General features: G+C 49.6%; 3 protein-coding genes across 4 annotated transcripts; 1 reads left to right on the plus strand and 2 right to left on the minus strand.

Moving 5' to 3' along the window:
• Window positions 1-1,817: 1,817 nt before the first annotated feature.
• On the minus strand, window positions 1,818-3,148 carry TMEM239 (transmembrane protein 239). The gene is made up of 3 exons (XM_007539523.2): window positions 3,114-3,148; window positions 2,441-2,492; window positions 1,818-2,309 (listed from the first exon to the last, which is right to left on the minus strand). The coding sequence occupies exon 3, from the start codon at window positions 2,293-2,295 to the stop codon at window positions 1,831-1,833; it is 465 nt and encodes a 154-aa protein (XP_007539585.1). The 5' UTR covers window positions 2,296-2,309; window positions 2,441-2,492; window positions 3,114-3,148; the 3' UTR covers window positions 1,818-1,830.
• On the minus strand, window positions 3,142-3,990 carry C1H20orf141 (chromosome 1 C20orf141 homolog). Its single transcript, XM_007539585.2, has 2 exons — window positions 3,599-3,990; window positions 3,142-3,520 (listed from the first exon to the last, which is right to left on the minus strand). Exons 1-2 carry the CDS (start codon window positions 3,862-3,864, stop codon window positions 3,292-3,294), a joined length of 495 nt encoding a protein of 164 aa, XP_007539647.1. The 5' UTR covers window positions 3,865-3,990; the 3' UTR covers window positions 3,142-3,291.
• Window positions 3,991-13,847: 9,857 nt separating this feature from the next.
• On the plus strand, window positions 13,848-19,450 carry CPXM1 (carboxypeptidase X, M14 family member 1). Of its 2 annotated transcripts, none has more exons than XM_060187462.1 (14): window positions 13,848-14,237; window positions 14,897-15,058; window positions 15,195-15,304; window positions 15,429-15,568; window positions 15,668-15,758; window positions 15,968-16,118; window positions 16,199-16,287; window positions 16,564-16,687; window positions 16,774-16,970; window positions 17,047-17,226; window positions 17,310-17,607; window positions 17,781-17,920; window positions 18,846-18,948; window positions 19,055-19,450. In XM_060187462.1, exons 1-14 carry the CDS (start codon window positions 13,856-13,858, stop codon window positions 19,294-19,296), a joined length of 2,409 nt encoding a protein of 802 aa, XP_060043445.1. In that variant the 5' UTR covers window positions 13,848-13,855; the 3' UTR covers window positions 19,297-19,450. The 2 variants fall into 2 exon arrangements, with proteins under 2 accessions (XP_060043445.1, XP_007539583.2); XM_007539521.3 differs by having other exon boundaries at window positions 13,849-14,243.
• Window positions 19,451-24,963: the final 5,513 nt, after the last annotated feature.

Genomic DNA, 24,963 nt, shown 5'->3' on the forward strand with positions numbered 1-24,963 from the left:
CTTTACCATTCTGGGGCCAAAAGTGTTGTCCACAATAGTGTATTTCTTCAAAGGCCTGAAGAATTTTCCTTCTCATTCAATGCCTTTGGAGTCAAAAGACTTGTTGAGCCTACAAACATGTCCTCAGAATTCAATACACTTATCTTACAGGTGTCTGGTTTTTACATAAGCTTTGTATTTTTTTAAATAATTTATTTATTTATTCACGAGAAAGACAGCAGTGAGAGAAAGAACCAGACATCACTCTGGTACATGTTCTGCCAGGGATTGAACTCAAGACCTCATGCTTGTGAGTTCTGTGCTTTATCCACTATGCCACCTCCTGGACTACATAAAATTTGTCTTTAACAATATCATGACAAAATTTAGACCCACTTAACATGGATGCTCAGAAGGACTGACCAAAGCCACAGGTTGTAAAAGGGGAAGTGAGGTGGGGATTCGTGTTTTTCCATAACAGACCTTGAAAATTTTAAGTGTAGTTGCTCTCTGGAAATTTCATTATCCTGGCCAGTCCTTTCCCAGGCTTGGAATTGTGGACTGAGGCAGGAAGTAGGAAGTCTGGGGAGTGAGGAGGTTTGTGAGGGGAAAGGTCTGGGAGGTACATTGAAACCTCTCTTGGGACTTCTGGCCAGTCCTCATCAGCTAGTTTTCTGACAATGGGTTCTTCTGGAGGAGGTGGAAAGCAGAGGTGGGTGGGAGTGGTAAATCCAGGGGCACCCAGCTAAAAGTTCCCAATGAGTTTGAAGATGAAACCACTGAGAATTAAAAGGAAAAGATGCTGTTGATTGCTCAGGTGAACTCGGTGATTTTAGCATTCATATGGGAGCTCTTGGTGGCTTGGCCATGATCAGACCCCCTGGTTAAGCCTTTTGCCCTTCCCTCCTCTGAAGGCCCTGACCATTATTCTATACCAAGTACTGCAGCACTGGCTTTCGGGAGGCACCTAGGGATCAAGGAAAGCCTATCCTGTCCATTCTAGCCGCACCACACATGCTCTGACTAGCACTAAGAACTGATGGTCAGGGCTGGGCAGTGGCTCACCAGGTTAAGGGCACATAGTATAAAGCTCAAGGACTGGCGCAAAAATCCTGGTTTGAGCCCCCAGCTCCACGCCTGCAGAGGGTTACTTCACAAGCAGTGAAGAAGGTCTGCAGGTGTCTATCTTTCTCTCTCCTTCTCTATCTTCCCCTTCCCTCTCAGTTTATGTCTGTCCTATCAAAAAAAATTTTTTTTGAAAAAATGGCCGCAGGGGGGGTTGGGCGATGGTACAGAGGGTTAAGCACACCTGGCACAAAGTGCAAGGACTGGCATAAGGATCCTGGTTTTAGCCCCTGGCTCCCCACCTGCAGGGAAGTCGCTTCACAAGTGGTGAAGCAGGTCTGCAGGTGTCTGTCTTTCTCTCCCCCTCTGTGTTCCCCTCCTCTCTCCATTTCTGTCTGTCCTATCGAACAATGAAGGACATCAAGAATAATAATAATAACCACAACAAGGCTACAACAACAAGGGCAACAAAAAGGGAAAAAAATGGCTTCCAGGAGCAGTGGATTCATAGTGCAGGCATGAGTCCCAGCAATAACCCTGGAGGCAAAAAAAAAAAAAGAAAGAAAGAAAGAAAGAAAAAGAAAAAAAAAAAAGGCTACAGGAGCAGTAGACTCATAGTGCAGGTACCAAACCCCAGTGATAACCCTGGAGATAACAAAAATTAAAAAAGAGCATCTAAGGCCTGCGGAGATGGAGGTCCCCAGACACACTGTCCTCCCTCTCCCCCCAGGTTCAGGCCACTGGCCAGAGCCCAAAAGACACAGGCAGCGGGATGGGGTTGCCCTTCTATTGGTCCAAGTCCTGAGCTTGGCCTAGATGAGACATAGAGGTGAGGAGCCCCACGAGGCTCAGCAGTGTGGAGAAGAGCAGCAGGAAGGAGGCAGTGAAGAGCAGGGCAGGGAGGGCACTGAGCACCAGCAGCAGGATGGCAGGCAGCAAGTGACGCCACACAGCGACCACCACGGGCCACAGGGAGCTCAGCAGGAGGGAGCCGGTGGTGAAGAGCGCGTGGCACAGCATCAGCGCCAGCAGCAAGTACAGGATGCCCTCCAGGCCCCACAGCAGGCGCTGCAGTGGCTGACGCCAGCATGACGTGACCCACCACTGGGTCCAGCTCCGGGGCATGTGGCACCAGCACCAGCGCACCCAGTCCTGCCTCGTGACCCAGGCCGACCAGGGCACCGCCCGCTGCGGTCCCTCGCCGGCCCCATCGGCCCCGATGGTATCAGTGTCCATGCGTGCCCGCTGCATCCCAGCTGGTGCACCTGGGAATAGGGTGAGGGAGTGCAGGGCAGCCCTGGTGGAGGTACCAGAGACCTCAGGGCAGGGGTGGGGGGAACACGAGGTAGAGGGGTGTCAGCGTGGGGTAGGGCTTGGTGCTGGGCCTGGGTCTTACCTCTGGGTAGGGCCACCTAAGTCATCTTGCTTCCTACAGCATCCAGGGCAACCTGGCAGCCGGATCAGAGCACCCACAATCACTCACTCCCACCCTCTCCAGGGGAGCCCCATTATGACCCGGGTTGGGGTGGGGTTCAGCACCTGAGCTCCTGTTTATATGAACCCACAGAGGTAGTTTCTGTTTGCTGTTTAAAAAGCTCTTTAAGACATGATTTTTCTGGCAGGGGTAGATAGTATAATGTTTATGCAAAGAGACTCTCATGCCTAAGGCACCAAATTCCCAGGTTCAATCTCCTATACAGGCATAAACCAGAGCTGATCAGTGCTCTGGTTAATCAATAAATAAATAATTTAAAAAATGATTTGAGAGAGAGAAGCAGAGAATCACTTTAGCACATGCAATGCCAGGGATTGAACTGGGAACCTCATGTTCACAAGTCCAACACTTTGCCCTCTGTGCTACCTACCCCCCCCCCCCAGCTGCTCTCATGCTTTCTTGTGGGAAGCTCTCCTGGGACCTCTGGCCCACAACCCTCCATCTGCCTCTTGCAAGTTTCTCTCTACACCCTCATCCTCTGGACCCACACAGGAGGCTGGAGCAGCCAACCCCTCCATCTGCAGGCTCAGAGGTGGCTACTGTTCTGTTTCAGGTTCCATGTGATTGACCTCACCTTTCATGAATGCATTCAGACTGATGCCTAGGTATTCACTGATTATATTTTGAGGCCAGAGGTCCTCTGAGGTTCAGCTTGGGATAAAGAGGTCCCCTCGAGTCTGCCCAGCTCAGGGGGAGGAAAGAAGGCTCCCGGAAGCAGCATGTTCCACTCAGTGTCTCAGGAAGATGGGCATTCAGACCCAAGGGTGAAGGCAGAAAGCCAGGCCAAGCAGGGCTAGCGGCAGGCCATGCACCCCCAGCAGCAGCCCCAGGCCCAAGAGAAGCAACAGGAGGGCGTCCTGGATTTGTCTCGTGATTGTCACTGTGGGCTGAAGAGCCTCCTGCTGTCCAGGCCCCTCACCGGCCCCCTGACTCTGGCCCCCTGTGAGGATGACATGCTGTGGCAGGTTGGGGTCTGCAGGCCTGTAGATAGAGGGAGTGGCTTAGACCAGTTGCTAGCCTGATGACTTCTGTCCATCTACCAGGCTGCTGTCCACTTACCTGTGGAGCAGGTCAAAGGCCAGGAAGCTGATGAGGAGCAGCAGCAGGAGCAGGGCTGGACCAGTCATGAAAAAGACTGCCTGAACTGTCAGCCCCAGTGCCCCCAGCCCTAGGATACTGTCCAGGATCCGGGCTGGCCTAGGACCCCAGGGGGAGGCACATGGGTCCACTGATCTACCTGGTGCCTCCCCATCACCCAGGCCCTCGGTACGGACAGGGATGGGGAAAGCAAGGGCTTTGGGCCTGGGTGAACAGAGCTGGGTCATGGAGGGAGTGACCCCTATGGGAGGGGCTGATGCTGGGAGGCAGTATGGAGTGGGAGGTGGGAGGGGGTGGGCCCTGGCAAACACCCAAGGGGAAGCTCAGGGATGAGGAACTGGGCTCCTCTGAACTTGTCCCCTCCCCACCCATCCATCCCTCCTCATCTCCTCCCTACCTCCTCCCTCTTAAGTCAGCCATTCTGGGACTGGGCAGCTGGGGCATTGTGACCTACTGCAGGTGGGGGCCCAGGGCACAAAGGGGGCTGCTGTTGGCTCTTGCCTCACAAACAGCTGGGGGCTCAGGTGGGGCATGACCCGGAGGGGGTCCTGATTCCTGAGAACTAAGACTTACCTCTTTGCCTTTGCTAATTATCAGCCTTAGACCTTCCAGGGGGATCTGACTTGCAGGAATTTTAACCCTATCACCACATGGGCCTCTGACCAAGGGAGGAGAGGCTGCTTGCTTTCCCCACAGGGGTTCCCTGTTGTATGTCCAAGGGAAATCATTCCTTCCTCAGCTCTCTCCTTTAAAATGAGGGTGATGTCTGTGGGACCTTGTGGAGGATTTTCCAGAAAGCAACCTGAGGTTTCTCAGAGCCTGCTAAATAGGGGTGTGGTGGGGCTGTTAAAATTTTTCAGCACTGTGGTTTGTGGGAGGTGTCCCAGATGTGGGGGTTCCAGAGCTCAGTGGGTGTGAATATAAGGAAGCTACAGTATAATATCCTCCAATGCAGAGGTTAAGGTTACCTCCTGAGAATGGAACCAAGGAAAATCAACATGTAATAAAGCGAGTGGCTGCCTGGAAAATAAATGTATTCCTCTGGGCCAAGGTGGTTGAGATCAGGACATGCATGAGTTCCATCCCTGGCACCACAGATAACAAAGTGATGCCCTGGTCTTCTCAAAAAAACAAAACACAAACAGACAAACAAAAAAGCCCCTCTACATTAAAAAAAAAATAGCTTAGGCCTTGCACATGGTGATTTTGCCACTTTGTGTTGCTTTTTACTTCCGAGAGAGATAAAGAGAAATAATAGAGCACCAGAGCTTTCTCTGGTGCCACAGCTCCTCCCATGTGGTATCAGAGTTCAAACTTGGGCTGCAAACATGGCCAGGCACGTGTGGCAGGAAAGCTAAGCCCTTAATTCCATAGTAGAAATTCCAGAGATAAGGGGTCAGGTGGTGGCACACCTGGCTAAGTTCTCACACCTGGCTAAGTGCACAAGGACCCAGGTTTAAGCCCTTGATCTCTACCTGCAGGGGGGAAGCTTCATGAGTGAACTAGAGCTGCAGGTATCTCTCTGTTTTCTTTCCCTATCTCCCTCTCCCCTCTCAACTTCTCTCTCTGTCTCTATTCAATAATAAATAAAAATATTTGAAATAAAGAAAATCCAGAGATAACATCTAAATGTAGAAAAATCAAGAAATAACAACTGAAGCATAGAGGCATGTGTAAGAAGAAACAACAGGGAGCCAGGTGGTAGTGCACAGGGTTAAGTGCAGGTGGCACAAAGCACACTGTTGGGCGGGTGTAAGGATCCCCACCTTCAGGGAAGTCGCTTCACAGGTGGTGAAACAGGTCCGCAGGTGTCTATCTTTCTCCCCATCTCTGTCTTCCCCTTCTCTCTCCATTTCTCTCTGTCCTATCCAACAATGATGGCATCAATAACTACAACAATAAAACAACAAGGTCAACAAAAGAGAAAATAATAATTTTTTTTTAAAAAAAAGAAACAACAAAAATCATTATAAGTGGCATACTTGAGAAGGAAAGTGTCTATTACTAGCTCAAGTGTGGTTTATGTTTTTTAAAGATGTATTTAATGAGAGAGTAAAGAGGTTGGGGAGACAGCATAATGGATACACAAAAAACTTCCATGTCTGAGGCTCTCAGGTTTCAGGTTCAATCCCTCACACCACCATAAACCAGAGTGGTGCTCTGGTTAAAAAGGAATAATAATGGGGGTCAGGCACAGCGGGTTAAGCACACATTGCATGAAGCGCAAGGACCAGTATAAGGATCCCTGGTTGGGGCTCGCCTCCCCACCTGCAGGGGAGTCATGGTTTGAACCTCAGGCTCCCCACCTGCAGGGGAGTTGCTTCACAGGTGGTGAAACAGGTCTGCAGGTGTCTGTCTTTCTCTCTCCCTCTCTGTCTCCCCTCCTCTCTGAACTTCTTTCTATCCTATGCAACAACATCTATGGCAACAATAACAACAATAACAAGGGCAACAACAAGAGCAATAAAATGGAAAAAAAAATGGCCTCCAGGAGCAGTGGATTCGTGGTGCAGGCACTGAGCCCCAGCGATAATCCTGGAGGCCAAAAAAAAAAGAAGAAGAATTTTAAAAAATGAATGAAGAAATCAGAGAGTGGTTGAGAGAGACAGAGAGAGAGATACAAACCAGAGCACCACTCTGACACAGTAGGGATCAAAAAGATCAAAATCAGGGCCTCACTTTGTGCAGCTTACTGTGATGAGCCCCTGAGCCACAGCTGGCCTAAATAAGATTTAATTTAAAATTCTATCCTGTCATATTTTGACAAAAATGATTTAGTTAAAAAAAATCTGCCGTGTAAGAGGTACTGAAAAGAGTGTCACAGAAAAAGAAACAAGAAATATCTAATGCTCAAGAAGGTGATACAGACTTAAGTAGACCCAGGAACATAAGTGATAGAAATATGAGACAACTTTATATCTTAACTCTTTTTCTTTTTTTTAAAAATTTTTTATTTAAGAAAGGATTAATGAACAAAAACATAAGGTAGGAGGGGTACAACTCCACACAATTCCCACCACCCAATCTCCATAACCCACCCCCTCCCATGATAGTTTTCCCATTCTCTAGCCCTCTGGGAGCATGAACCCAGGGTCGCTGAGGGTTGCAGAAGGTAGAAGGTCTGGCTTCTGTAATTGCTTCCCCGCTGAACATGGGCGTTGACTGGTCGGTCCATACTCCCAGTCTGCCTCTATCTTTCCCTAGTAAGGTGTGTCTCTGGGGAAGCTGAGCTCCAGGACACATTGGTGGGGTCTTCAATCCAGGGAAGCCTGGCCAGCATCCTGGTGGCATCTGGAACCGTTTCCAGAAGATGTGATCAGAGCACACGCTGCTAGCAGCTTCTCAGTCCGCCATCTTCCTGGAACCTTAACTCTTTTTCAACCACCAGGTAGGTTCCAGATGCTACCACGATGCCAACCTGACTTCCCTGGGCAGACGACCCCACCAATGTATTCTGGAGCCCCGCTTCCTGGGATCCCTACCCCACTAAGAAAAGAAAGAGGCTGGGAGTATGGATTGACCTGTCAACACCCATGTTCAGTGGGGAGGCAATTACAGAAGCTGGACCTTCCACCTTCTGCATCCCATAATGACCCTGGGTTCATACTCTCAGAGGCTTAAAGAATAGGGAAGCTATCAAGGGAGGGGACTATATAGAGTTGGAGGTGGGTGGGAATTGTGTGGAAATGTACCCCTCTTATCCTATAGTCTTGTGAATATTTCAATTTTATAAATAAAAACTAAAAAAAGATGAAATGAGACAACTTTAAAGTATGAAATGTGAAGAAGAAACGGATAGATGCTGTTCAAGCAAAGAATGGTGAGACAGGAACAGTTTTTAAAAAGACTCTGGTATATATATATATATACTGTACTTATATGTAAATTATATATAATATTTTTAAACATAATCACATTTACACAGAGATAGTTCTCTATAGTCTTTTTTTTGCCTCCAGGGTTATTGCTGGGGCTCAGTGCCTGCACTGCTCCTGGAGGCCATGCTCCCCCTTTTGTTGCCCTTGTTGTTGTAGCCTTGTTGTGGTTATTATTGTTATTGTTGATGTCGTTCGTTGTTGGATAGGACAAACAGAAATGGAGAGAGGAGGGAAAGAGAGGGAGAGAGAAAGACACCTGCAGACCTGCTTCACCGCCTGTGAAAGGACTTCCCTGTAGGGGGCTCAAACCCGGATCCTTACGCCGGTCCTTTGCACCATGTGCGCTTAACCTGCTATGCTACCGCCTGACCCCCTATAAAGTCTTAAAATTACTTCATTTTTTCCCTAGGACTTTTAAATCCTTTCTACACCTTTTCCTCTTTGTTTTTTGCTTCCTTCTTATCATATATAATATATATTTCTTTCATTTATATATTTATATATAAATTTTATTTTATATTTGAAATATATATTTCAAATATATATTTCTTTCATTTGGTGTTTATTCCTGAAAATATTTGTCCTTGTTTTGTATTCCTTTACAGAGTTCTACTAGTACTAGTTTTGTTGTTGTTGTTTTTCTTTCTTTTTAAAATTTTTATTTATTTTCCCTTTTGTTGCCCTTGTTTTTTCTTGTTGTTGTAGTTATTGATGTCGTCGTTGTTGGATAGGACAGAGAGAAATGGAGAGAGGAGGGGAAGACAGAGATGGGAAGAGAAAGATAGATACCTGCGGACCTGTTTCACCACCTGTGAAGTGACTCCTCTGCAGGTGGGGAGCTGGGGGCTGGAACCAGGATCCTTAAGCTGGTTCTTGTGCTTTGCGCCACGTGTGTTTAACCCACTGTGCTACCTCCCGACACCCTAGTACTAGTTATTATCCCTCCTTTTGACTAACAACTACCTCCAAATATCTGTTTCTCTCTTCCTCTAGCATGCATTTTTTACTTGCCGTGTTTCTCCTTACATAAGTTAAAAATACATTTTGCAATATTCTATAGTATATTTCACCCACTTTTCAGAAACTTTTTTTTTAGTTTTCTTTATATACTGGAGATTGGTGCTATTTGAAAATCAGTATACAGTCCTATTGTGGAGAACAGGAATATATACTCCCAGGATGAATAAAATATCAATTCCCTAAAACTATGTGGATATACTCTTGTGGCTCAAGATGAAATTTCTAGTGACAGCATTAAACACCATCACACTCAGAAATGAATTTGTGAATCTCATGCATTTTAGATAGAGGTGCTGGAAACTGCCATCTAGGGCTTCTTGGCTTTTAATGTGCACATGAATCTCCTGGGATTGATTCTTCTGGTAATCTTATTACAATGCAGATTCTGACTGTGTAGGTCTAGGTCAGGGGTGGGGATTGTGCATTCTAACAAGCTGGGGTGGGAGCAATGGTGCTGTGGCTGCTGGTTCTTAGTTACATTTAGAGGAGCAAAGTTCTTTTCTTTAATTTTTTTGTCTCCAGAGTTATTGCTGGAGCTCAGTGCCTGCACCACGAATCCACTGCTCCTGGAGGCTATCATTTTCTCCCTTTTGTTGCCCTCATTGTTGTAGCTATCATTGTTGTTGATGTCGTTCATTGTTGGATAGGACAGAGAGAAATGGAGAGAGGAAGGGAAGACAGAGAGGAAGAGAGAAAGATAGACACCTGCAGACCAGCTTCACCACCTGTGAAGCGACACCCCTGCAGGTGGGGAGCTGGGGGCTCGAACCGGGATCCTTCCGCTGGTCCTTGCACTTTGCACCATGTGCGCTTAACCTGCTGCGCTACCACCCGACCCCCAGAGGAGCAAAGTTCTTAAAGATATTGATGTACAAAAAAGGCAGCTGGGTGAGATGGAGTGAGGGGAGGAGGGACATATGGGAGATCTGCTTCTCTAAACATTTGGATGATATGAGTCTTCATCAATGCTCACTTGCATGAGAAAGAGGGACAGAGAGAGAGAAAGAGAGAGGGAGAGAGAGAAGAGAGAAGAGAGACACCCAAAAGGGAGTAAGTTGCTCTGTCCAGAACCAGCAACCAGCAACTGGAGATGAGAAGACACAGACAGGCATTAGATTTTTATTACTTGTCAATTCATTTAGACAAAAGACACATAACTTCCTTTCTTTTTTGGATGTTGCTTTATTCCATGCATGTGGGAGCAAGTGTATGTTGTCCCCTACATCTTTGTTTCACCTGGTAAATTTAGTGCTTCCTGGAACAACAGAGCACTTCATCATCACACTAGGAGGGAATTATTATCATTCCCATTTTACAGATGAAACAGAGAAATGAAGTTACTATCCATGGTTTTCCAAACACAATATTGGGCTGTTGGAAAAGTCATGGTAAATTTTTTAAAATATTTATTTATTTTCCCTTTTGTTGTCCTTTGTTGTTGTTGTTGTTATTGTTGTTGCTATTGATGTCGTCGTTGTTAGATAGGACAGAGAGAACTGGAAAGAGGAGGGGAAGACAGAGAGGGGGAGAGAAAGACACCTGCAGATCTGCTTCACAGGCGGGAGCTGTGGGCTGGAACCAGGGTCCTTATGCCCTGGTCCTTATGCTTTGCACTATGTGCGCTTAACCCGCTGCACTACCGCCTGACCTCGAGCCCCCTCCCCCTGTCATGGTGCATTTTTGCGTAGAAAAATACATCATGGGAGCTGGGTGGTAGCACAGCAGGTTAAACACAGGTGGCACAAAGCGCAAAGACTGGCATAAGGATCCCGGTTCGAGTCCTCTGCTCCCCACCTGCAGGGGCGTCGCTTCACAAGCTGTGAAGCAAGTTTGCAGGTGTCTGTCTTTCTCTCCCCCTCCTCTCTCCATTTCTCTCTGTCCTATCCAACAGCAACGATAGCAATAACAATAATAACTACAACAATGAAACAACCAGGGCAACAAAGGATATAAATATTAAAAAAGAAAGAAAGAAAGAAAGAAAGAAAGAAAGAAAGAAAGAAAAATACACCATGACTTTCCCAACAATCCAATAGACAGCAGAAGCAGGATGTGAAATTCAGGTTGTCTGATGCCAAAGTCAACTGTCCTCTCCATTTCTAGTCACCAGACCATACCGGGGAACTGGCAAGAGATTTTTAGCCTATTCCTGAAATTAACTTACCTTTAGGCAGGTGTCTTCTCCCACTCATCTAAGACCTATTTGGTTGTGCTTATTTTTTTTTCTAGCTAAAGACAGAAAGAAATTGAGAGGGAAAGGAGAGATAAAAAGGGAGAGAGAGAGAAAGACACTTACAGCATTGCTTCAACCTTTCATGAAGCTTCCCCTCATAGGTGGGGACTGAGGGCTTGAACCTGGTCCTTGAACATTATAGAATGTCTGTTCTACCAGACTCACCACCACCTGCCTCTCCCCCACCCCCAGATTGTGCTTTGCATATATCCTCACCTTTATGAGGCTGTGGAAGATCTCCAGCTGGGTGCAAGTACCTGGCTGCATGCCTGCCATTGTGCCATTGGAGCTGCCCCCTCTTAAATCTGCATCTGGGCTTGGTGCCTTTGTGGCACCAGGTACTAATGGGGAGGGCCAAAAGCAGCACTAGCGGAGAGTGCAGAGCGTGGTGAGAGGGTACCAAGGGGCTCTGGCAGACACAGAGGGCATGGAAAGAGTGACAGGGACACTGAGGGTTAGGACAAGGGGGGAAGAAACAAGGGATACAAGTGGTCTGAGAACTTCTGAGGGGTTGACATGAGGGGATCATGTGGGTTAGGCCCCCACTTCATGTCATATCTTCTGTTCCCACACTCCTGAAACCTGCTGCTAGGAAATGATCGGTCCTGTTTGGTCCCCTCTAGCCTTGAATATATTATGTGTGTAGCTAAAAATATATTTTGTTGAGGGCCAGGCGGTAGCACAGTGGGTTAAACGCACATGGTGCGAAGTGCAAACACTGGCATAAAGATCCAGGTTCAAACTCCCGGCTCCTCACCTGCAGGGGGGGGGGGGTCACTTCACAGGTAGTGAAGCAGGTCTGCAGGTGTCTATCTTTCTCTCCCCCTCTGCCTTCCCCTCCTCTCTCCATTTCTCTCTGTCCTATCCAACAACAATGACATTAATGACAACAACAATAATAACCATAACAATGATGAAACAACAAGGGCAACAAAAGGGGGAAAAAATAGCCTCCAGGAGATTCATGGTTCAGGCATCATGACCCAGCAATAACCCTGGAGGCAATATATACATATATATATATATATATATATATATATATATATATATATATATATATATATTTGTGAGGGAGATAGTATAATGGGTATGCTATCTGCTTCTATGTAGGGAGATAGTATAATGGGTATGCTATCTGCTTCTATGTAGGGACTTCAACATGCCTGAGGATCCAAAGTCTCTAGTTCAGTCTCTTACACTACCAGAAGCCAGTGCCCTTGTAGAGAAAGGGAGAGAGATAGCACTGGTTCACCACTTGAGAAGCTCCTTCCTGCCCTCTCCCAAGATGGGACTGGAGCTTTGAACCTGGGGCCTTGAGCATTATAATGTGCTTTCTACCAGGTTCACTACTGCCTGACCTCCCTTATGTGCATTTTTTTTAACACTGGTAAGAGACTGCTATCTTAGGTTCTAAGGTGGAGCTGTGAACTTTTGGGTACAAAAGTTTCTTCTGGAAGATTACTTATTTTCTATCGGGAGAGAGGACCCCAGAGTGAACGTCTGACAAAACAAGATAGTCTCAATGTTGAATGCTTTGAAGACAAATAGATAGATAGATAGATAGATAGATAGGGAAGAAAAGAGAGAGATGCACCCCCAGGAGATGGCACAGTGGATAAAATGTTTGATTATTAAACAAGGGGTCCTGAATTCAAACCCCAAGACTGCAAGTGCCAGAATGATGCTCTACTATTCTCATTAGCTAATAACTAAATATTTAAAAGAAAGAGAGAGAACAGAGTGTATGTAGACAGATGGTGTTTATTTTTATCTGGATGGCCAGGAAAGGTCTTTAGAAGCAGGTATCATTGAAAGGTGACCCAAATGATAAGGACACAAACTTGGTGAACAAACGCAAAGGACCTGAGACTGGTTTGAGGTGGTGTTTTAGAGGGAAATTCAAAATGTCTGTGTGACTGGAGGGGTAGGAATTAGCAGAAGAGCACAGGGGAGGTGAGGCGTGGTCTTACAGGTGAGCCTTCCAGGTACTGAAGTCTGTAGGAACATGTGCAGTTTGACAACAATAAAACAATAAGGGCAATGAAAGGGAATATATATATAACCACGGACCACCAGAATGGTGGTGATATGCTTATTTAATGGTTTAAATTGTTTATATAAAGAAACAAAACAAAGACATTTATTTGCTCAGAGTTCCAGAGGGTTCCTGGCCAAGTCTCAGCATGGCTTCTTAGGGACCTGGGGAGGGCAGTAGCTCCCAGACAAGCCTTTAGCAAGGACAAAATATCCCACAGTGAAGTACACTGAGCACTTACTTTACTTTCCTGCAGGGGAGCCACCCTGGTGTGTGTGTGTGGGGCATTGAAGGGGGCTCTGGAATCTTGGAATTTGAGGCAGTTCCCTGAGTCTGTAGCTCTGAAAAAATTGTGTATGTGGGGGGGGGGGGGCGGAGATAAGGGGAAGGGAGTAGGAATGGAGATGGGGGCAGGGAAAGGGAGGAAAGATAATGGGGGTGGGACAGAACCCCTGGACCCCTCCACTCCCCAACCCGGCCCCAACGCTCAGTGTAGGGCTCCAGCTTCACTCCTCAGGTTATGTAACCCTGAACGTGGCAGCGGGGCCGAGCGGAGGAGTAGAGGAGGGGAGGGGAGGAAGGAGAGAGGAGAGGCGGGTGGACATGCCGTCTCTGGCTGGGTCCCTTAGACTGTCTCCCAGAAGCTTTCCTGGAAGGCCAGCCTTCTTCCCGTGCCCCGGCAAGCCTCAGTTTCCCCTCTTTTTTCAAATCCATTCGGTGTGTGTGTGTGTGTGTGTGTGTATGTGTGTGTGTGTGTGTGTGTGTGTGTGTGTGTGTGTGTGTGGTGTGTGTGGTGCTGCTGACTCTGAAAAGATCTCTCGGGTTGTCTTCTCCTTCCCAAATTTCTCAGTTTTGGTCCCTGGCTATGTCTCTCGATTTACCTGTTTACAAAATGAAGTTGCACTGAGAAGCCACGTGTTAAGCTCGGGACATCATGCAAAGCACAGGGTCCCCCGGGGCACGAGCACCCCACGGTACAACCCCATGTGCCCTGGGAGAGGGAGGGGCACGCTAGTGGGTGCCGGGAACCTCAGCCCTCACCCCAGGAGCCCATGGGGGTTCACCATCCGCCCCTTTATCCTCACGGGTCCAAAGGCTGGGAACGCCATGTAGGCGTGCCGGAGGCCACTGGGGGCGTGCGGCTTCGGCAGGAAGGGGCGGGGGGCTCCCGAGCTCAAGGCAGGAAGAGAGGAACCCACCGACAGACAGCCGGACCGACCGACAGACTCCGCCGGGCCCTAGCATCTCGGGGGCGCGACCTCGCCATGTGGGCGCTCCTGCTCGCCTTGGCCGCCTGCACGCCCGCCGTCCGCCTGGGTCTGGGGGCGCCCGGCACCTCTGTGCTGGAGCTTGAGCCTCCCGCGACCACCGAGGCTCGGGTGTCCACCACGGCACCTCAAAGCACCCCGACACAGCCACCGTCAGCCGAGAGAAGTAAGGGTGAGGTCCCTGGGCCGCTTTTCCAAGTCAGCCCCTCTCCCTCGCCCATGGAGGCCCCTTCCCCAACACCACACACACACACACACACACACACACACCCCTTCTCCAACTCTTTCTTTCTCATCCTTCCTTCCTTCCTTTTCCTCCCCTCTCCCTCCTTCCCCCCTTCTCCCTCTCACATCTCTCCCTCCCTGCCCCATGCGGTGGTTGCTGACTCAGCAGCCCCCAGCCCTGCACATCAAGTTTGCAAGTCAGCAGCCTTGGCACAGGAGCCCTGGAATGCTGCTCATCGAGCCCCAGCCTTCCCTTTCGCGGATGAGGAAACCGAGACCTAGCCAGGACAAGGGGAGGAAACATGCAAAGCAAGGTTGCAGGAGAGCATTTGAGGGCAAAGGCAGGAAGGAGAGCATGAGAACTGGGGGGGGGGGGGTTCTGCTCTCTGTCTGGGAGAAGCAATGTAGGCCAGCTGCTTTCTCTTGTCAGGAAGTGACTGGTGAGGTGGGTTGAGACCAAACTGAGTCCGCCTTTCAGTCCATGTTAGGGTCCTTGGGTATGTAGTGCGACTTGCCTCCCCAAGATGGCAGGTATCTTCATCTGGGGGTCTCATGTCATTTTTCCCCCCTCCCCTGGTGCTGGCCCTCTCTGGTCTCCAGGGACCACGGAACAGCATGTTCGGATTCGAGTCATCAAGAAGAAAAAGGTCATTATAAAGAAGCGGAAGAAGATCGCTCGTCCCAAAATCATGGTGACGGCCAGGCCTCTGCTGACCACCAGCCCCATGGGGACCTCTGAGATCCCCAAGTGGCAAGAACCAGGTACCCCATCCTCCACCCCTCAGAAGAGGCCCTGCCCATGCTCTATGATACTCTCTACCTCCTGCCAGCCCACACACAGCGAGTTTAGGCTTAGCTTCCTAATTCCACCCCATGATTCTGTCCGCTCCCACACCAGATTGTCCTCCTTTGGGCCTGGAGTCGCTGAGAGTGTCTGATAGCCAGTTCGAAGCATCCAGCAGCCAGTCCTTTGGTCTTGGACCACATCGAGGGCGGCTCAACATTCAGGTCAGGAACCCTGGCTCAGTACAATGCTACCCCAGGACTTTTTCCCTGCCAACTGCCCCGGCGCCTGTCCTGGCCCACCCCACCATGGTCCCCTGGGTCTGACCACCGTGTCCTGTGCCCACAGTCTGGCCTGGAGGATGGTGATCTGTATGACGGGGCCTGGTGTGCTGAGCAGCAAGATGCCGAGCCGTGGCTTCAGGTGGATGCGAGGCACCCCACCCGCTTCTCAGGGGTTATCACCCAGGGCAGGAACTCCATCTGGAGGTGAGGCATGCCATCCCCAGGCCAGATCATGGTAGACTTGGGAGGGCTGGAAAGGGAGTCCTGGGGCTGCCAGTGACCTCTCCACACCTCTCCTGCCAGGTATGACTGGGTCACGTCATTCAAGGTCCAGTTCAGCAATGACAGCCAGACCTGGTGGGGGAGCAGAAACCACAGCAGTGGGGCAGAAGCAGTGAGTGGCACCTGGGACCTTCTATGCTAGGGACTGGGCATTCTGTCCCCATAGCATGGTGGGTTGGACTAGGGCCCTCTACCCCAGGACAAAGAACACACAGTCACCCTGGATGATGTGGTGTTCCACTGGCTCAGAACAATTTGTGCTGGCACCGATGGGGCCCACAGGGCTTCTAGCAGCCTCACTGAAGGACTCAACACCCCCAGGTATTTCCTGCTAATTCGGACCCAGAGACACCAGTGCTGAACCTCCTACCTGAGCCCCAGGTGGCCCGCTTCATTCGCCTGCTGCCCCAGACCTGGCTGGAGGGAGGCGCGGCCTGCCTGCGGGCAGAGGTTCTGGCCTGCCCTGTCTCAGGTAGGCAGTCAGACAAGGCATAGATGGACAGGATACCACCTCCACCATGCGCTTACTTCTTACCTTTCACCCACCCTCAGATCCTAATGGCCTGTTCCCAGCGGCCCCTGCCCTAGGATCCTCTGACCCACTGGACTTCCGGCATCACAATTACAAGGCCATGAGGAAGGTCAGACATAAATCCAGGATGGAGAACTTACCCCTCTCAGACATCACCCCCCATAACCTGTGGTCACTCTCTTGCCTTCTCCTTCCCATCTCCCTTTCCCTCCTTCTGACTTTTGACCTTTGTCCCTCAATCTCTCAATGCTCCCTCCATTCTGGCCTTCCTTCTGCTGCTGCTGCTCCCTCTTGGTCTCTCCATGGCTGTGGCTTTTGTAATTTTTTCCCGTCTGCATGTGACCTGTCCTTTGAGTCTCACCCTCCCCATCCCCTGCCATGACAGCTGATGAAGCAGGTGAGCGAGCAGTGCCCCAACATCACTCGAGTCTACAGCATCGGGAAGAGCCACCAAGGCCTGAAGCTGTATGTGATGGAGATGTCAGACCAGCCTGGGGAGCATGAGCTGGGTATGGCAGTCGGGGAGAAGTAGGCGCAGAGGAGGGCAGAGGGGAAGAAGGCAGCTGGCTCTGAGCCTCAGTGTGCCCACCCCCAGGAGAGCCCGAGGTGCGCTACGTGGCCGGTATGCATGGGAATGAGGCCCTGGGTCGGGAGCTGCTCCTGCTCTTCATGCAGTTTCTGTGCCTCGAGTTCCTCCGAGGGGACCCGAGGGTTACCCGGCTGCTCACCGAGACACGCATTCACCTGCTGCCCTCCATGAATCCTGATGGCTATGAGACTGCCTTCCGTCGGGTAGGCCACCGAGCATGAGCTCGTCCCACCCTGGCTCCTGGAACCCACCTGGCCTGAACAAGCCTCTTCCTGGCAGGGCTCTGAGCTGGTAGGCTGGGCTGAGGGCCGCTGGACCCAGCAGGGCATCGACCTGAACCACAACTTTGCAGACCTCAACACACCTCTGTGGGAGGCAGAGGATGATGGTCTGGTACCCGACACTGTCCCCAACCACCACCTGCCACTCCCCACTTACTATACCCTGCCCAATGCCACAGTGAGTATTCTGGGGGTGGTGGTGGAGGGCTATCCTCAGGACCCTCGCCTCTGTCTCCTGCCTCTTCCATGCCACCCCTGCAGGTGGCTCCTGAAACCCGGGCAGTGATTGAGTGGATGAAGCGGATCCCCTTCGTGCTGAGCGCCAACCTCCATGGAGGCGAGCTCGTGGTGTCCTACCCGTTTGACATGACGCGGACTCCGTGGGCTGCCCGTGAACTCACGCCTACCCCGGATGATGCCGTGTTCCGCTGGCTCAGCACTGTTTACGCCGGCACTAACCGGGCTATGCAGGACTCAGACCGCCGGCCTTGCCATAATCAGGACTTCTCCCTACATGGCAACGTCATCAATGGGGCTGACTGGCACACTGTTCCCGGGAGTATGTGCCCCAGGGTGGGACTGGTCCACTTGCCATAACCCTTCCCTAGTGGGACATCCTGCTGTCCCATGCAGTCTGGGGGCAGTTCCTGCCAGGAAGTGCATCCTAGGCTTGGGCACTTGGTGGGTGGGGCTCTGTTCTGCCCCCAGGCTCCAGTGTCTGTGGTCCCCTAGGCATGAATGACTTCAGCTATCTCCACACCAACTGCTTTGAGGTCACCGTGGAGCTGTCCTGTGACAAGTTCCCTCATGAGAATGAGCTGCCTCAGGAGTGGGAGAACAACAAGGATGCCCTCCTCACCTACCTGGAGCAGGTGCACTGGATCCCCCTCACCCAGCCTCCCGCACCCCTCCTGATGAGCTTTCCCCAGGAGCTCCCCTAAAGTCCATATGAACATTCTCCCTTACAAGATGCCCCAGTGACTGTGCTTGGCATCAGACTGACTTGAGGGAAAGAGGGCAGGAAGCACAGTTCATAGGCGGGGTAGTATCTGACGTAGCCTAGAGGAGGAGATCCCCATAGCAGCTAAAGAAATCGGCTCAGAGAAGCTGTTTCAGGGGACTCAATCAGGGGGCCGGGCAGTGGTGCATCCAGTTGAGAGCACACAGACCCAAGCAAGGATCCAGGTTTGAGCCCCCGCTCCCTACCTACAGGGGAGAAGCTTCACGAGCTATGAAGCAGGTCTGCAGGTGTCTTATCTCTGTCTCTCCCTCTATATCTCCCTCTCTTCTTTCAATTTCTCTCTGTTGTATCTAATAAAAATGGAAAAATAACCCAGTGATAACCCTAGAGGAAAAAAAAAAAAAAAAAAGAGAGAGACTCAAGCAGGCAGGAACAACAGCTGCTCCAGGTTCTGCAGGAGGTCAGGTCCTTTACAATGGCTCCTCAAGTATAACTTTCAGGGATTCTAAAGCAGCAAGCTCCATAGCACAGGGCCCTGAACTTGGAGGATACCCAAGATAAGCCTTTATTTATAGTCCTCTGAGTCAGATGCAATTTATCAGTCAGGAGAATTTTAAAATTGGTATTGTCATGTGGGAACATAGTAAATGTACCACATAAGAAAAAATATCCATTTTATTTATTTTAGATTGAGAGGCAGGGAGAGTGAAGGAAACTACAGCACTGAAACTTCCTTCATTGCAGTGGGGGCTAGGCTCGAACCTGGGTTGCACACATGATGGAGCAGCACACTATCCAAGTGAAGTATTTTCCCAGCCACGCCCCCTCCCCTGCAGGTGCGCATGGGTATTGCGGGTGTTGTGCGGGACAAGGACACGGAGCTGGGGATTGCCGATGCTGTTATTGCTGTGGAGGGGATCAACCATGATGTCACCACAGGTGTGTGTTTGTGTGTGGAGAAGGGCTGGGGGAAGGCTGGAGCACTTTAGGCTGGCTCAGAAGCTGAGGATCACTGGATCCTGAACTTGTCCTTCTCTCTGCTCAGCTTGGGACGGGGATTACTGGCGCCTGCTGACACCAGGCGATTACTTGGTGACTGCCAGTGCTGAGGGCTACCACTCATCGACACGCAACTGCCGGGTCACCTTTGAAGAGGGCCCAGTCCCCTGCAATTTCCACCTCACTAAGACTCCCAAACAGAGACTTCGAGAGCTGCTGGCAACTGGGGCCAAGTTGCCCCCAGACCTTCGGAGGCGGCTGGAGAGACTGAGGGGACAGAAGAACTAAGCTCTAGCTGGAGAGGTCAAGGGCCTTGGGCAGGCTGGACCTGTCCAGAACTATAGGGGGAGGGAGTGTGTGGAGGAGGGTTGACAGATGTGGGAGGGTGGGACAGAATGGGGGCAGTTGGTGCCTCAGGCTCATTAAAGCTACCTGGCACCTCTGCCACTTTCCCTGTGGTCACTCTATCTTCCTCCCCTTCCCCACAGGCCTCAGCACTCTTCCTCCCACCCAACACTATTCTGTACACTCTCACACTTCTTACTAGTTAACTTCAGGATACGTAGGTGGGAAGAGGATTCCACCTGGAATCCACCCCCGCCCCCCGTGCCCAAACACATACAATCTTTCTGGAATAGGCAGTGTAGGGGATCCTACTTGGGTTCCTGATGATTACAAGACCTGCTGAGCTCCCTCCCTGGCTGCTCACCTGGATACTTGAGTCTAATTTGTTTCTGCCTATCAGCTTGGGCAGTGGGCACCACTATGTGCTGTTACCTTCCAGACACCCCTGCTCAATGCCAAGCAGGCTACCTAAGCTCCTGGGGCTCCCAGTCAATGGGATGGTGTGAGTGCAGTGTGAGACGGGCTGGCAGGGCACTGTGATTTGGGGGCCTAGGCAGTGAGTTACATACACACAGCATGTGTGGTAGCACAGCGGGTTAAGTGCATGTGGCGTGAAGTGCAAGGACCTTTGTAAGGATCCCGGTTTGAGCCCCCGGCTCCCCACCTGCAGGGGAATCGCTTCACAGGCAGTGAAGCAGGTCTGCAGGTGTCTGTCTTTCTCTCCCGCTCTGTCTTCTCCTCCTCTCTCCATTTCTCTCTGTCCTATCCAACAACAATGACAACAATAAAACAAGGGCAACAAAAGGGAATAAATAAATAAAAACAGCACAACGAATTAGCAGCATCACATGGCCAAGGATGCAGTGTAGGGTGATGTTCTAGGACCTTGGGGAAAGTGAGTCAAGAACAGGGAGGACAGGCAGGGGCAGCTCCAGGAAGGAGAGAACCACACAGCTGAGGGCATTTGGATTAGCTTCACTTACCATTTGTGGAGAGTGCTAGGAAATCATAGAATGATTTTTTCTTTCTTTCTTCAGACTGAGGGGAAAGGTATCTGTCAGTGTTTTGCTAGGAAAGCAACACTTAGGTATTTCAAGAAGGGAATTTTAATGCTGGCAAGGAACATCAGGCTGTTGGGAGAACTAGATCTGTGAAAAGAAGGGACTTTAGGTCTTGGTGTCTGTAAGTGTATTTTCTTTTTTTTTTTTTTTTTTGCATCCAAGCCTATCACTGGGGCTTGGTGCCTGTACTACAAATCCACTGCTTCTGGTGGTGATTTTTTTCCATTGTTGTTGCTATTATTATTGTTGTTGATGCTGCTGCTATTGTTGGATTGGACAGACAGAAATGTAGAGAGGAGGGGAAGACAGGGTGGGGGGGGAGAAATAGACACCTGCAGACCTGCTTTACCACTTGCGAAGCAACTCCCCTGCAGCTGCCAGGATCCTTGTGCTGGTCCTTGTGTTTTGCACTGTGTGCACTTAACCCAGTGCACTACCACTTGGCCCCCATAAGACTATTTTCTGATGTTGGTGTTGGGACCCATAGTCACCTATGGCTCCCTGTGGTCACCAGAAGTCAGCTTTTGTGACTGGAGTCAGAAACAGATTTTTTTTTTCTTTGTTCCTTTTCTTTTTCTACCATGGCTTCATATTTACATTATTTCAGGTGAGTTGTCTCTCTGCCCTTAAATTTAAAAAAAATTATGCATCAGGGCCGGGTGGTGGTGCACATGTTACAACGCATAAGAACCCAGGTTTGAGCCCCCAGTCCTCACCTGCACGGGAAAGCTTTGCAAGTGGTGAAGCTGTGCTGCAGGTGTCTCTCTGTCTTTCATCCTCTCTATCTTACCCTTCCCTCTCGATTTCTGACAGTCTCTATCCAATCAATAAGTAAAGATAAAAAAATAAAAATAAATAGATTAAAAAAACTTTTATGCATCAAAGGACACTATCAAAAGCGTTAAAAGAAAACACATGGGGGCCTGGGGGCGGCACACTTGGCTAAGCATACACATTGCCATGTGGAAAGACCTGGGTTCTAGCCCCCTTCACACCTACAAGGGGGAGAAGCTTTATGAGCGGTGAAACAGGTCTGCAGGTGTCTTTCTCTCTTTTTTTAATATTTATTTATTCCCTTTGTTACCCTTGTTGTTTTATTTTAGTTATTATTGTTGTTGTTATTGATGTCATCGTTGTTGGATAGGACAGAGAGAAATGGAGAGAGGAGGGGAAGACAGAGAGGGGGAGAGAAAGCACCTGCAAACCTGCTTCACCGACTGTGAAGCAACTCCCCCCGCAGGTGGGGGGGGGCTCAAACCTCGATCCTTATGCCGGTCCTTGCGCTTTGCACCACCTGTGCATAACATGCTGCGCTACCGCTCCACTCCCTGCAGCTGTCTTTCTGCCTCTCCCCTCTTATTTTCTCTCTGTCCTATAAAAAATTAAAGAAATAGAGAGTCGGGCGGTAGCGCAGCGGGTTAAGCATACATGGTGCAAAGCACAAAGCCCAGCATCAGGATCCTGGTTCGAGCCCCTGGCTCCCCACCCGCAGGAGAGTAGCTTCACAGGCGGTGAAGCAGGTCTGCAGGTGTCTGTCTTTCTCTCCCTCTCTCTGTCTTCCCCATCTCTCTCCATTTCTCTCTGGGCTATCCGACAATGATGACATCAATAACAACAACAATAATAACTACAACAAGGGCAGCAAAAGGGAAAATAAATCTTTAAAAAATAATTAAATAAATAAAAATAAAACCTAGTGGGATCTTCAAGGAGATAGCGTAATGATTATGCAAAAACACTTGGATGCCTGAGCCTCCAAAGTCCCAGGTTAAACTCTCTGTATCACCATAACCCAAAGCTGAGAAAAGTGCTCTGGCAGAAGAAGAAGAAAAAAAAAAAAAGACCTAATGGGAGGAAGTATTTACAGAAATTTAAATATCCAGAAAATATAATTAGTACAACTCAGCAGTAACAACAAAGCAAACCACTTGAAAAATGGGCAAAGAACTTGAACATTTCTTCAGAGAAGATATACAAATGGCCAGTGAGTGCATGCAAATATGCTCGACACCATTAGTCGTTAGGGAAATGTAAACCCAAACCACCGTGAGACAGCACTTCACACCCATTAAGATGGCCATTATCAATAACATGGAAAATAACAAATGTCGGTAACGTTGTAGAGAAAGAAGGATGTTTGTGCACAAACTGGTGGGAATGTAAACTGTGGCAGTTACAGTAAGAATTCAGTGGTTTTTCACAAGTTAACCATAGAGGGACCAGGTGGTGGCACACCCAGCAGAGTGCACGTCACCATGTGTGAGGACCTAGAGTCTAGCTCCTGGCTCCCACCTACAAGGGGGAAATCACCACAAATGGTGAAGCAGTGCTTCAGGAGCCTCTCCCTGCCCTCGCCTTCCCTCCCTTTCTCCCTCTATAAAAAAGATGGCCACTGAGAACAGTGGAGTTATGCAGGCACTGAACTCTCAGGATAACCTTGGTGACAAAAAAAAAAACAAAACTATCATAAAATCACTGTTTGGAAGCACAAGGACCGGCGTAGGGATCCCGGTTTGAGCCCCTGGCTCCCCACCTACAAGGGTGCTGCTTCACAGGCGGTGAAGCAGGTCTGCAGGTGTCTATCTTTCTCTCTCCCTATCTGTCTTCCCCTCCTCTCTCCATTTCTCTCCGTCCTATCCAGCAATGAGTGACATCAACAACAACAATAACCACTGGCAGGGCTACAACAACAAGGGCAACAAAAGGGGGGGAAATGGCCTCCAGGAGCAATGGATTTGTGGTGCAGGCATTGAGCCCCAGCAATGGCCCTGGAGGCAAAAAAAAAATACTATTTGGCTTAACAAGTGCATAGGTGCATATCCTCTCAAAAACTGGATGCAGGCCCACACAACATAAGCCAGAGCCGAGCAGTGCTCTGATAAATAATCCTCAAAAAGATAATCCCAGACCCCTAGTGTTCCTAGGTGGCTAGCTCTCACCCTCAGGCCCTCAGTCACACTCTGAGAACTCCATAGTCCAAGATTCCAGGCTAGCAGAGCCCATCTATCAGTATCCCACCTAACATGACCTCTCTTCACAGGCTGCAGCCCCTGCCCATGTCCCTACCATCCATCCACCAGCTGCACCCCATATCCCCAAAGGGCTCCAGCCTCATAGAGATCAGCCGTATACTGTGGTTGTCCATGGGGAAGGCCTCAGAGCTGCTCCTCCCGGTGGCCACCTCTCTTCGCCAGGATCTTCTATTCCTCCAGGACCAACATAATCTCCAGTGCTGGTATCTGCTCCACATGAAGGGCAGCCTGCCTCAGGGACCATCCACCCAGGAGCTGCAGCTCCAAGCATCCCGGGAAAAGGAGCAGAAGGAGAATCTGGGACAGGCCCTGAAGCAGCTAGAGACCCAGCTGAAACAAGCACTAGAGCACATCCCCAAGGTGCAGGAGACTGTGGGGGACTGGTGGGAGCAGCCTGGCCAGGTCACCCTCTCTGGGGAGCTCTGCCACAGCCTGTCCCTGTCCCTGTCCCAGACACAAGACACACACACACACACACACACACACACACACACACACACACACACACACACACAAAACCTTTGGAATGAAGCACCGCCTGCCTGACTCAGCTGAATGTGTCAGCCCATTATCTCTGCCCACTCTGGCATCCACAGCCTGGTCCTTCAACTGCCTCATTTCTGTCCTTTCAGTCCCTCAAAGCCAGAGAATGGGAGTGCTCTGAACTGCATGCCAGAGCCCCCTGAGATACTCCATCACTCACCCTCAGCAAGAAGTCATAGAGCACCCGCCTAGTCACTGAAGAGCTGAGACTTCAGCAGAGTGACATTCTAGGACAGGAAAACAGGTTTCAGGGAGTCTGGCGGTAGCGCAGTGGGTTAAGCTATGTGGCGCAAAGCGCAGGGATTGCAGTAAGAAAAACAGGTTTCCAGCAAGATAAGTAAGCAAAACACATATAACGGATAATGTGTTGGGAGTTCAATGTTGTGACAAAAAAATCAAGAGGTATGCTTTCAAGTAGAAGATTATGGGTAGGGTAGATAGCATAATGGTTTTGTGAACTCTCATGCCCGAGGCTCCAAAGTCCCAGGTTCAATCCCCGACACCACTATATGCCAGAACTGATCAGTGCTCCAAAAATAAATAGTTACTTGCATCGGTCACTTTCTGTGAGGTGGTGAAAGGGAAGCACATGGTGTCTGAGTCTGGAGGGGGAATGTAAAGGCTCAGAGAAAAAAAAAAAAGAGAGAGTGATACCAGAAAAAATATAAATAAATGACCTATGTAGGCATTTACTCTTTGCCCAAACAGTCTCACTGTTAAGAATCTATCCCAAAGATAAACTGGATAAAATACACATTATAGTAACACCAAATTCTTCAGAAGGCCAATGGAGTTACACTGAGGTATATGACTACTACTTTAAAGACATGAGTTCTTCTTCTTATTATTATCTTTATTTATTGGATAGAGAAATCCTTAAGTCAAGAGGGAAGGGTGTGATAGAGAGAAAGAGAGAGAGAGAGACAGACAACTGCAGCTCTGCTTCACCACTTGCAAAGCTTTCCCCCTGCAGG

The sequence above is a fragment of the Erinaceus europaeus genome, chromosome 1 (genome assembly GCF_950295315.1).
Source record: "Erinaceus europaeus chromosome 1, mEriEur2.1, whole genome shotgun sequence".
Classification (NCBI taxonomy): domain Eukaryota; kingdom Metazoa; phylum Chordata; class Mammalia; order Eulipotyphla; family Erinaceidae; genus Erinaceus; species Erinaceus europaeus.

Coding starts and splice junctions, on each gene's coding strand:
- TMEM239 (XM_007539523.2), bottom strand. CDS start 2,295: ATGCAGCGGGCACGCATGGACACTGATACCATCGGGGCCGATGGGGCC.
- C1H20orf141 (XM_007539585.2), bottom strand. CDS start 3,864: ATGACCCAGCTCTGTTCACCCAGGCCCAAAGCCCTTGCTTTCCCCATC. Junction 3,521..3,598: donor GCCTTTGACCTGCTCCACAG/GTAAGTGGACAG, acceptor CTCTATCTACAG/GCCTGCAGACCCCAACCTGC.
- CPXM1 (XM_007539521.3), top strand. CDS start 13,856: ATGGGGGTTCACCATCCGCCCCTTTATCCTCACGGGTCCAAAGGCTGG. Junction 15,059..15,194: donor CCCCAAGTGGCAAGAACCAG/GTACCCCATCCT, acceptor CTCCCACACCAG/ATTGTCCTCCTTTGGGCCTG. Junction 18,949..19,054: donor CAACCATGATGTCACCACAG/GTGTGTGTTTGT, acceptor CTCTCTGCTCAG/CTTGGGACGGGGATTACTGG.